The sequence below is a fragment of the Hyperolius riggenbachi genome, chromosome 10 (genome assembly GCF_040937935.1).
Source record: "Hyperolius riggenbachi isolate aHypRig1 chromosome 10, aHypRig1.pri, whole genome shotgun sequence".
NCBI classification, from domain to species: domain Eukaryota; kingdom Metazoa; phylum Chordata; class Amphibia; order Anura; family Hyperoliidae; genus Hyperolius; species Hyperolius riggenbachi.
In genome coordinates this window covers 216,535,189-216,547,537 of record NC_090655.1, presented here as the reverse complement: position 1 = coordinate 216,547,537, position 12,349 = coordinate 216,535,189, and the positions used below count along the sequence as shown (strand labels likewise).

The window sequence follows — 12,349 nt, the reverse complement described above, 5'->3', positions numbered from 1 at the left end:
GGAAGGTCTCCAAAGGACAGCACCGGCACAGGATGACTGCAAGAAGCCCCGAGTAAGCAGTTAACTGATTCCCCCCCCCCCCCCCCCCCCTATCCACCCTCTGTAAATTTCCTTTAATAGGACTGGTGGATGTCAGAAAACTCCTTGCTCTCACACTACTGCTGCTACAAACATGCAGATCACACACTACTTTTGCATTCTCTTCCACACTATCACATTGGCAGCAGTCACATGTTTGTGTGATGTCACCAAGGTCCTTTAGCCCAGTGTTATTTTCCATCTATCCTGAGTGCACTCAGTGCAGGGATGGCTGAGAAGTGTGTGTGTGTGTGTAGGAGGGCTGCTGTAACTTTGTCTCCAGAGAGGATGCTGGGAGAGAGGAAGAGGAAATGTAATGGTAAGGAAATTCCATAACCAGAAACTGACATTGCATTCAAATCCCCACTGCTTGAAAACAGAGGGATTCAACCCCAGCGAATCAGTGAAATTTGCATGGCAAGTTAGAATTCAAACTCACATCTAATAGAATTTAGGACAGCATGAAGCAGCCTCAATATCTCCCCACAGATCTCCTGCAAAAATGCCAGTTACCTGCCTGTCATGCTTATCGTTATTATTATTTATTCCATGTATTTATTTAGTGTTAGCCAATTATTATTAATATTGCATATTTATATAGCATCAACATCTTCCCCAGTCTACTTAGTCATGTCACACTAAAGGGAGCCATACAGCTAGCGATGAAGAGACAAATCTCTCTCTAATCAAATCTGATTGGAGAGAGATCTGCTGGCTGCCCATACATACGATTGCAGATCAATTTCATTCTGAAATCAACTAGGAATCGACCTTGTGGCGCTGCAATCGCCAGTGCTTCCCCCTTCCCTAATACCGGGGGGGGGGAGGGGGTGGAAATTGAATATTAGAGGGACAGCGACGCGGTTTCATCATGTTCGTCGCTCCTCCCAATATCACTCGCTGTTACCACCGCGCACCTGATCGACCACAATGCCCCGACATCTTGCAGCATGTCCAATCAACATGCTCGGGCCAAAATTGATTGCATCGTCGATCAGACATACACTTTGTGGCACTGATTTTCATTCGATTCGATAATAATTATTGCATTGGATGGTCGATTGGCTGCCAAGTCCATAGGTGTACGGGCACCTTAACTGTCTGACAGAGGAGTTCATACTTTAATTTCTTGTGTTATGTTCCTGTTGCAGTCTAAGGCCAAATGATTTTTTTTAAAGAAAACCTGGGGGGCAGATGGGACACACACAGCACTTTCTCTGCCTCCTGACATGCCTCTGTGTCCACCAACCGCTGCTCTCTGCCCCCCCCCCCCCCCCCGCACTATAGCACCCCGAGTTTAGCAACAAGATTTGTCGCTATCTCGGAGGTAAACACAGCGTAGAGGAATTCCCTGTTCAAAATGCCCGCCAGGGGCGTTCCTGCAGGGTTTCCTTAGCTGCCATTGGGCTGCTCTCTCCCCTTGGCCGCCCCTGCTGCCGCTCCCACGCTTCCCTGCATGCTATGAGAGACACAAAGTCTCTCAGTGCAGCACCGTGACCTAGAGGTCACGAAAGTGAAAGTGGGCCATTGCGGCCCACGGGAGCGCTGGGTTTTGTGGCTTCCTGATCCGCTCAGTACCCGCGGATCAGGTAGCCTACTTTTTTTTTTTTTCTTTTTTTTTAGCCCACCTTGAGCTCTCTTTAAAGGGGGGAGCCAACTAACCTATCAGTATATTTTTGGAAAGTGGGAGGAAACACATGGAGAACATACAGTGTCCTGACTAAGGTTAGAAGCAGGAAACCAGATAGTGGCTCTCTGGCTACCTGAATGTGGGTCCCACTGGCTCCCTACAAGGGGGTTCTCTGGCTCCCTGATGGGAAGGGACTCTGGTTACCTAAATGGGGGCCCTCTGGCACCCTATGGACAGGGGGAGGACCTGGCTACCTACACAAGGGGGGCTCTCAAGCTACCTATACTGGTGGGGCATCTTCTACTAATGAAGCTGCATCTGGCTACATCTGACTACAGTACCTAATATTGGGGGCTCCTGTTGCTACCTATGCTATGTGGTGGGCTTCATCTGGCTAATACTGGGCTCCACCTCTGGCTAGATATATTGGGGGCTACCTAATACTGGGGGGCAACTCTGACTACCCCATTGCAACAGTGTGCCTGAATATACTTGGGGGGGGGGGGGGGGAGTGACCACAATTTATAGTCCCTCAAATTGGGAGCTCTATAGCCTACAAACTGCCCTGTGCCAACTTGCAAGTATTTTATAATTTGTTTCCTGGATTGGTACTGCGTTTTAGCAGCGCAGATTAATGAATCAAGCCCAGTGTTTTTCATAAGGGGTCAGAATTTTGAAAGATGTCATATTATCTAAATTGACCCCCAGCCTCTGTAACAAGTATGTAACAAATAGCAAAACTGGGTGTACCAATCCAAACTCTGATTCGCAAACTTGAGTTTTAGTTCTTGAAGTGAGAGCCACTTATTTTTCTCACAAAAATCTCTAGTGAATCTACTCTTCTCCATGCTCTTCAATTGTCAGCCTGTGGGCCCTGCTTGAACTCTGGATTGTTCAGTACTGGAATCGAAGGGGAGGGCCAAGGTGAGATACCTTCTGGTAAACATGTTTTGGCAAAAAATGTTTAGGGTAACGAGCACCAAACTTGAGTTTGACCTGTGTGTGTGTGGGGGGGGGGGGGGGGGGGGGTTTGCGCCGACGAGGGCAGGTTAACCATAGGACATGAAAAGAGAGCTTCAACTCCAACCCACTGTTTGGGTTTGGAGAGTCTATGCAAATCAATTATTTTGTATGTGTGCATGTTTTTTATTTAGGTTACAGGTATACAAAAATGAAGAAGATGGTGAACAGGTACATTTAACAGCCTCAAGCAGACAGCCACATTTAGGATGAGTGAAAGCCAGCATTATGCGACTGAGAGGATATTAAAACTCACCCTGGAGATTATCTACCTGCTGACAGGAGAGGTGAGGAGGATTCTGGGAGGATCACATGGCAACACTCCTTTCTATTAATAAAACACTGACCTGACTGGAGAGGAGAGTCACATGATATCACTCTTATCTTTATTAATAAAACACAGATTTGATTGGAGAAGTGATGACTGTAGAAGTAATAATTTTTATTCTTTTCTTTTAACAATCTAATTTTTGGAGGAAAGTCTGAATTTGTGAATATTGAAACACTGTACTTAATATATTATGTGGTATAGGATTATGGACCATTAAAGAAGGAGCTAGGTCATCATGTCACACCCAGCAGATATTTCTGTGGGTCTGGAAAATGGTACAGAAACCGGAGCTACATCATGGACTCTTCATCTTCCTCCTTGACACTTGAGGGTAACAGCAAAAAGAAGATTCTGGAGGTTATCAACAAGATTATTGAGCTGCTGACAGGAGAGGTGAGCAGTGCTGGGAATTATGGGACATTATCCAGAAACACAAAGGTTGTGTCTGTTTAGTGACTGTATTATTGTGTGTGTCAGGTTCCTGTAAGGTGTCAGGATGTCTCTGTGTATTTCTCCATGGAGGAGTGGCAATATTTGGAAGGGCACAAGGACCTCTACGAGGAGATCATAATTGAGAATCGGCCACCCATCACATCCCCAGGTAAGAGGAGACTCCTTATAAAGTAGAGGGCAGTATAGCAAGTCCATATACAGTAGATAAAAATATTCTCTCATATAAACACATTTAAATATGTTCAGTCGCTGCTGTGTCTCTGTTTTCTATAGATGGAACTGATTGCAAAAATGTACCAAAGAGCTGTACTGAACCTCTTTACGCTTGGGATAACCTACAGGAGGATGACACCATGCCACAGAGCTATCAGGTAAGCAAAACTATTCTTATTAATGATTTATATGGCGCTATCATATTCTGTGGAGCTGTAGAGAATATGAAACAAGCTTACAGGAGCAGTATTTCTCAAGGACGCATGTTCAGAATGCTTTTTTTTCCCCTTCCCTTTATGTCTGTGTATCTAATGAAGATCTGCTATGATCCTTATAGAATGCACCCATTCACCTGAGTGTCTGGCGTTTGTCTTGGCTCGCGGAGCAGTGCTTTTCAGCGCTGCTAGCTTTGGGCGCAGCCAGCGCCGCCATAGACTGTAATGGGAATCAGTTTATAGCGGCGCTCAGTGAGGAAGGTTGGCTTCGTCAGAAGACGGAGCCGAAGTTGCTTAAAAAACACAATAATTCGGCCTCCAGCAATCGCTGGAAGCCGAATTATTTCATTCCCCCACTATCCATGTCGGCCTGGAGGGGGAATAGTAATTAAAACGCCCCGGACTTGTGCAGAAGCAGGACCAGCCATTTAACAGCTGGATCCTGTGCCCAAGTCTACCAGCGCCGTATTCAAATGTACGCTTGGCTCGCTCTATAGTGACAGTGCTTGTAGCCGGAGCAGGTGGCTGTGGGCTCTACACTTGTGGCGCCTGCATGCGTACTTGTGGCTGCATGGGTGAGCATACTCGTCGCCATAGTAATGCCGGTGTGTGATTGCATCACTCATAAGGCGCTTGGTGGAAAGCAGTCATTGGACGATAGTAGCAGTTGTGTGCACGTGTGCAGCGCACCCGTATGAGCTATCCAGGGCCAGCCAGCCATTAGACAGGACCCAGGACCAGGAAGTTAATATGCGGCATGTGTGGATGCAAGCAGGTGAGTTATTGTAATGCTCCTGCTGGACTTTGCATACGCCCCTCTCTGGCTACCTGGGGGGGGGGGCTCTCTGGATACATAAAGAGGGTCTCCCTGGCTACCTAAATGGCAATCTCACTGACTTCCTATGGGTGGAGGTGGCTCTCTCCATGGACTCCTAAACGAGGGTCCCCTACGGAGTGTGATGCTGGATGCGATGCGGAGCAGAGTGGGAGCAACGATCGCCTGGGGATCGCCTCATGTCTCCTGATCAGTGAAGGGAGATGTCAGCTGTCATATGATAGCTTAATTTCCCTGTTGGGGTGTGAGCGATCGTGGCAGGACTAAGGTCCATTACAGTTATGTCCTGTCAGCAGCAGACAGCCACACACAGGCTGTAACTGTAACGTCCTTAGTCCCAAAAGGGTTAAAGAGCATTATTTGAACTCTGTGTCTTCTGCAGGCTGATGACTTGACTGATGTAAAACTTGAAGATGAAGAATATTGTGTGAGGAGTGATGAGCCGTGTAAGAAGGAGGAACTTCCTGCAGAGATCAGCACAGGTGAGGGATAAATACTTAATATAGAAACTATACATTCTCTTTGTTCAGTCACCACAACAATCTTTTCTTCTCCATAATTTTTCATCTGTCAAAAGTAAGTATTAAAGGGAAGGTCCGTGGAGCATAAAAATAAAAACTCCACTTACCTTGGGCTTCCTCCAGCCCCTGGCATCCGTCCTGTGCCCTCGCCGCAGCTTCGGTAGCTCCCGGTCTCCTCCAGTGCAGATGCCGATCTCACCAGGTCAGCATCTACTTGCATTCCAGTGTGTGCCGCACGTTGGAGGGCAAGTAGGCTTCTTTTACTGGAGGGGACCCCGGGCCACCGGCGGGAAGCAGAGCTGCGGCAAGGGCACAGGACGGCTGCAAGGGGTTAGAGGAAGCCCCAGGTAAGTGGATTTTTTATTTTTATAGTTCCTGGACGTGACCTTAAAGGAGAAAGTATGAGCCAAGTTAGGACCTTCATCCTCTATTAGAAGTAATAAGTTGGCAAAACATGCCCAGTGGAGGAGTCAGGAACTCCTATTAGAAGTCATGGGGTGAGAGGACTGTTGGTTCTCAATGTATGCCATGGTCATGTTCTAACAGGAACTCATGTAAATCAAATGTGTTGTAAGAGACATCAAAAATGGTCAAACATTTAAAAAGAAGGAAAGTCTAAGAAAAACACATGAGTTATAATTCATTACCTCACAGACAACACGTTTATTCATTCTCCCCACTGTGTTGTGATTGGTTACCTCTCAGGTGATCTCTGTCTGTACCTTTCTATAACATTGATAGTGGGGACAGTATGTGGCTAGTGGGGGATTCATGAGACATCAGCCCCTATTAGAAGTAATGTGGAGACAGTATGTGGCCAGTGGGGGAGTCAGGAGACATCAGCCCCTATTAGAAGTAATGTGGAGACAGTATGTGACCAATGGGGGAGTCAGGAGACACCAGCCCCTATTAGAAGTAATGGGGAGACAGTATGTGCCCAGTGGGGGATTCATGAGACATCAGTCCCTATTAGAAGTAGTGAGGGGACAGTATGTGCCCAGTGAGAGAGTCAGGAGACATCAGCCCCTATTAGAAGTAATTGGGAGAAAGTATGTGACCAGTGGGGGAGTCAGGAGACATCAGCCCCTATTAGAAGTAATGGGGAGACAGTATGTGCCAGTGGGGGAGTCAGGAGACATCAGTCCCTATTAGAAGTAATGTGGAGACAGTATGTGGCCAGTGGGGGAGTCAGGAGACACCAGCCCCTATTAGAAGTAATGTGGAGACAGTATGTGGCCAGTGGGGGAGTCAGGAGACATCAGCTCCTATTAGTAGTAATGGGGAGACAGTATGTGCCCAGTGGGGGAGTCAGGAGACATCAGCCCCTATTAGAAGTAATGGGGAGACAGTATGTAGCCAGTGGGAGAGTCAGGAGATATCAGCCCCTATTAGAAATAATGGGTAGACAGTATGTGTCCGGGGGGTGGGGGGCGGAGGCATCAGCCCCTATTAGAAGTAATGGGGAGACAGTATGTACCCAGTGATAGAGTCAGGAGACATCAGCCCCTATCAGAAGTAATGGGGAGACAGTATGTGGCCAGTGGGGGAGTCAGGAGACATCAGCCCCTATTAGAAGTAATGGGGAGACAGTATGTGCCTAGTGGGGGAGTCAGGAGACATCAGCCCCTATTAGAAGTAATGGAGAGACAGTATGTGACCAGTGGGGGAGTCAGGAGACATCAGCCCCTATTAGAAGTAATGGGTAGACAGTATGTTCCCAGTGGGGGAGTCAGGAGACATCAGCCCCTATTAGAAGTAGTGGGGAGACAGTATGTGACCAGTGGGGGAGTCAGGAGACATCAGCCCCTATTAGAAGTAATGGGGAGACAGTATGTGCCCAGTGGGGGAGTCAGGAGACATTAGCCCCTATTAGAAGTAATGGGGAGACAGTATGTGCCCAGTGGGGGAGTCAGGAGACATTAGCCCCTATTAGGAGTAATGGGGAGACAGTGTGTGCCCCCATATGTATGCCCCATATACTATACTGGGTGGATGGGGGATACTTACAGAAGTGTAATGCTTGTTTTTGAATTATGTTCTTGTTTTCTTCCATTCTTATGTTCACCAGTTGGACGATACAGAAGAGATAACAGAGGAGAACATTTTGTTGACTTGCCAGATGGTGATGTAGAAGATCCCAGCTCATCAGGTTCTCTGGCAGAAAATTATATTACATCGAAGAAGCAGGTACTCTGACTTTTTTGCAGTAATATAAGGTGACGGTGTATATCAGATAGTTTCAGAGGAAAGCTGTGAGCTGTATATAAGTTAACAGTGCATGTCTTCTTGTGAGGGTGGTCAATGGAGGTCAGAGTTTCACAATCATCTAGAGGTGACTGAGGTTGATCGACCAAATTCAAGGGACACTGCAAGCAGTAGGTGTGGGAGACACTGTCACTCCAAGCAAGTCAGTCCAGCAACAGCCAGTAGACAGGCAATGTCTGATACCCGCTTATCTCCAATCATGCTGTTTAATGGGGTGTCCTTTGAGTAAAAACCCCACTTACTTGACCACTGGAGGAGAAATAGACTCTATTGTTCAAACCATTTGTCTTCTGTAGGCTGATGGCCTGATTGATAAATGGGAAGATGAAGAAGCGGTGTGGGTGAGGGATGATGAGCTATGTGAGGAGGAGAAGGAAATCCCTCCAGAGGTCAGCACAGGTGAGGAATTAATACTCAATACAGTAAGAAGTTACCCACATTCTCTTTGTTCTGTCACCACAATATCTTCTTCTCCTTCCTTTTCCCTTGTTGTTCAAAAAATACAGGAAAACATTTTGCTGACTTTCCATATGTTGAAATAGGAGAAGACGCCAGCACATTAGATTCTCCAGCAGAAAATCCTGTTAGCACTCCTAAGAAGCAGGTACTCTGCAGTAATCTAAGGCAACAGTATGTGTCTTGTCAGATAATGGAGGAGGAATCAGTGCTGGATTAGTGATCTGTGTAGAGGTGGAAGAGTGTGCAATGTCGTGGGTTGGAGAAGGAAGTAGCGCTGGATCAGTGAGCTGTGTATAAGGTGACAGTGTGTGTCTTGTCAGATAATGGAGGAGGAAGCAGTGTTGGATCAGTGAGCTGTGTAGAGGTGGTAAAGTGTGCAATGTCAGGTAGTGGTGAAGGAAGTATTACTGGATCAAAAAGCTGTGTATAAGGTGACAGTGTGTGTCTTGTCAGGTAGTGGAGGAGAAATCAGTGCTGGATCAGTGAGTAGAGTACAAGGTGACAGTGTGTGTCTTGTCAGATAATGGATGGAGAAGCAGCGCTGGATCAGTGAACTGTCTATAAGGCAACCATGTGTCTTGTCAGGTAGTGGAGGGGGAAACCGTACTGGATCAGTAAGCTGTGTACAAGGTGACAGTGTGTGTCTTGTCAGATAGTGGAAGAGGAAGTAGTGCAGGATCAATGAGCTTTATAGAAGATAGCACAGTTGGCAATGACAGGTTGTGGAGAAGGAAGCAGTGCTGGATCAGTGAGCTGTGTATAAAGTGACAGTGTGTATCTTTTCAGATAATGGAGGAGGAAGCAGCGCTGGATCAGTGAGCTGTGTACAAGGTCACAGTGTGTGTCTTGTCAGGTAGTGGAGGAGGAAGCAATTCTAGATCAAGGAGCTATGTATAAGGTGACAGTGTGTGTCTTGTCAAATAGTGGAAGAGGAAGCCATGCAGGATCAATGAGCATTATATAAGATAGCAAAGTGGGCAGTGACAGGTAGTGGAGGAGGAACTGGTGCTGGATCAGTGAGCTGTGTATGAGGTGCTAGAATGGGCAAAGACAGGTAGTGGAGGAGGAATTGGTGCTGGATCAGGGAGCTGTGTATAGGGTGGTAGAGTGGGCATTGACAGGTAGTGGAGAAAGAAGCGGTGCTGGATCAGTGAGCTGTATATAAGGTGATAGCGTGTGTCTTGTCAGATAGTGGAGGAGGAAGCAGTGCTGGATCACTAAGCTGTTTATAAGGTGATAGAGTGCACAATGTCAGATGGTGGAGGAAGAAGCAGTGCTGGATCACTGAGTTGAGTATAAGGTGGCAGTGTGTGTCTTATCAGGTAATGGAGGAGGAAGCAGCGCTGGATCAGTGAGCTGTAAATAGGGTGACAATGTATGACTTTTCATATAGAGGAGGTGAAAACAGTGCTGTATCAGTGAGCTGTGTATAAGGTGACAGCGTGTGTCTTGTCAGATAGTGGAGGAGGAAGCAGTGCTAGGTCAGTAAGCTGTATATAAGGTGACAATGTGTGTCTTGTGAGATAATGGAGCAGGAAGCAGTGGTGGATCAGTGAGCTGTGTATAAGGTGGTAGAGTGGGCAAAGACAGATAGTGGAGGAGGAAGTGGTGCTGGATCAGTGAGCTCTGTATAAGGTGGTAGAGTGGGCAAAGACAAGTAGTGGAGGAGGAAGTGGTGCTGGATCATTGAGATGCGTACAAAGCAAATATATTTTGTTAGAGAGATATTAGCATTTAGATATTTACATTCATAACAAAGTGGGATATGAGTTCTTGTTAACATATGAGATCTTTTGTTCTTTGTCAGAAAAAGCGAACATTCAAAAGATCTGAGACATGTCCAGATTGTGGTAAATGCTTCACCCGTCAGTTTCAGCTAGTCCAGCACCTTCGGATCCATCGAGGTGAAAGGCCTTTTTCTTGCTCTGATTGTGGTAAATGTTTCACCTTGAAAACAACACTCGAAAGACACCGGAGAACCCACACAGGAGAGAAGCCTTTCTCTTGCCCTGAGTGTGGAAAGACTTTCACCCGGAAGAATTCTCTGGTCCACCATCAGGGCTCTCATAGACAGGGGATGCCACATTACTGTTCTGAATGTGGGAAGAGTTTTCAAAACAAGTTGACTCTCATGAGACACCAGAGGAAGCACCTGCAAGTGTTGCCGTACTCCTGCAAGGAATGTGGCAAGAGCTTCTCTGTAAAATCCTCTTTCGTCGGACATGTGAGAAAACACACGGGGGAGAAACCATTTTTATGTTCTGTGTGTGGGAAAGCCTTTAGTCTTAGGCCCTATCTGTTATTCCATCAAAGCGTTCACATGACAGAGAAGCCATTCTCCTGTTCAGAGTGTGGGAAAGGGTTTGTTTACAAGTCTCGACTTCTCCTCCATCAAAAAGTCCATGCAGACCATACTCATTCTTTGAATGTGTCAAGCCTTATAAGCAAAGTTACCATCTGAGCGACCATCAGAAAGCGCACACTGGAAAGAAGCCTCATTTATGTTCCGAGTGTGGGCAATGATTTACAGAGAAACTCCTGCAGCTTAATATACAACAGAGGAACATGCCAACAAGAGTTTGGATTCATGCTCTACATGCAGTTGCTGCTTCACTTTCATGGCCAATCTGGTCAAACATGAGAAGATCCACATGCTAGAAAATGTGTACTGAGAGGGGATGGAGGTTTGTGATAAAATATCTGCCCATTGGAGAATTAACACTAATGAGAACCTGTGCTTGTGTTTGGATTGTGGGTTGTGTCTTACATGGAGGCTCTATCTTGATAAGCAGCAGAATGCTCATCTGTATAAACAACAGGCTTAAAGGGATACTTAAAACAGCTGAAAAAAAGGGGGTTTCACTTAGGGCCCTTTTCCACTAGCAATCACAATCACAAATCACAAACGCCAGTGATTGCGATTTTTCATTAATTCTGTTATGCGATTGCGATTTGCGATTTTCATTTGCATTGCATTATCATTTTAAAAATCGCTCCAGCAAGCGATTGCGATTTGCGATTAGCGATTTCCAAATCGAATCACAGTAGTGGAAAATACTTCTCATGATTTCTATGATAAAGTAACAACCCTAGCGATTTAAAAATCACTAGCGATTTGCGATTTTGCGATTCAGCAATCTCAATCGCTCTAGTGGAAAAGGGCCCTTAGGGCCGTTTCCACTTGTGATGCAGGCGTCTGCGAGACACGCAGCATCACTTCCTGGTGTGCGGGTGCGCAGGCGAATCCCATTAGCTGTGCCATGCACGGCTATGGGATTCACAGCCTTCTGCACCTTTGTGGATGGTAATGTCGGCCGAATCGCTAGCGGTGCGATTGTACCCTATGGCAGAATTAGCCAGCGCGATTTGCCTGCGGGGAGACTGCGGATTCGGCGCGGACACCGCACCAGTGGAAACAGGCCCTCACCTGGGGCTTCTACCAGACCACTGCAGCCATCCTGTGCCCACTCAGCCACTTACCGATGCTCAGGTCCCCCCGCCGCGGGTTAGTTTCGCTGTCGCCGACTCTGAGTCAGTGGGCCACTGTACCTACACAGGACGCTATTGCGGACGGGAACACGTGCAAGGATATGCATTGCTAGGGCTGTGCAGGTGCAATGGCCCGCTGACTACGAGTCGGCGAAAACAAAACTAACACACAGCGGTGGACCATAGCATCGGTGAGTGGCTGTGTGAACAGGAGGCTGGTAGAAGCCTCAGGTAAGTGAATCCCTTTTTTTTAGCTGACTTAAAGAGGAACTGTCGCAAAAATCTTCAAATTTAAAACACATACAAATAAGAAGTACATTTCTCCCAGAGTAAAATGAGCCATAAATTACTTCTCTCCTATGTTGCTGTTGCTCACAGTAGTAGAAATTTGACGTTACTGACAGGTTTGGGCTAGTCCATATCTCCATAGGAGGTTCTCAGCATGGCCTTTATTCTTTATAAAGATATTCCCTGAAAAAGATTTATACAAAGATGCTGGCCAGCCTCCCTGCTTACCGTACACTATTTTGGCAGTTGGACGGAGCAACTGCTATTCACTAAGTGCTTTTAAAAATGAAGAAAACCCTGAGAATCCCCCTATGAGAAGATGGGCTAGTCCAAAATCTGTCGGTAATGACAGATTTCAACTTCTTATTGTAAGTGACAGCAACATAGGAGAAAAGTAATTTATGGCTCATTTTACTCTGAGAGAAATGTACTTCTTATTTGTATGTGTTTTAAATTTTAAGATTTATGCAACAGTTTCTCTTAAGTATCCCTTTAACGTTCTGATAGACATTTTATTGTGTGTTTTACAAGACATTTCTTCATCCTCACTGC

General features: G+C 46.3%; 1 protein-coding gene across 1 annotated transcript; it reads left to right on the top strand.

The window, feature by feature from the left end:
• Nucleotides 1-300: 300 nt before the first annotated feature.
• LOC137534488 (zinc finger protein 547-like) lies at nt 301-11,656 on the top strand. Its single transcript, XM_068256006.1, has 10 exons — nt 301-397; nt 2,863-3,015; nt 3,261-3,452; nt 3,537-3,660; nt 3,786-3,883; nt 5,158-5,257; nt 7,365-7,483; nt 7,858-7,960; nt 8,068-8,165; nt 9,828-11,656. Exons 2-10 carry the CDS (start codon nt 2,938-2,940, stop codon nt 10,479-10,481), a joined length of 1,566 nt encoding a protein of 521 aa, XP_068112107.1. The 5' UTR covers nt 301-397; nt 2,863-2,937; the 3' UTR covers nt 10,482-11,656.
• The last annotated feature ends 693 nt before the right edge of the window (nt 11,657-12,349 follow it).

Excerpts from the sequence above, each read along its gene's own strand:
- LOC137534488 (XM_068256006.1), top strand. The coding sequence starts at position 2,938 with ATGAGTGAAAGCCAGCATTATGCGACTGAGAGGATATTAAAACTCACC. Across the intron at positions 3,016-3,260 it reads TCTACCTGCTGACAGGAGAG|GATTATGGACCATTAAAGAA; the intron begins GTGAGGAGGATT and ends TATGTGGTATAG. Across the intron at positions 3,661-3,785 it reads GCCACCCATCACATCCCCAG|ATGGAACTGATTGCAAAAAT; the intron begins GTAAGAGGAGAC and ends TGTTTTCTATAG.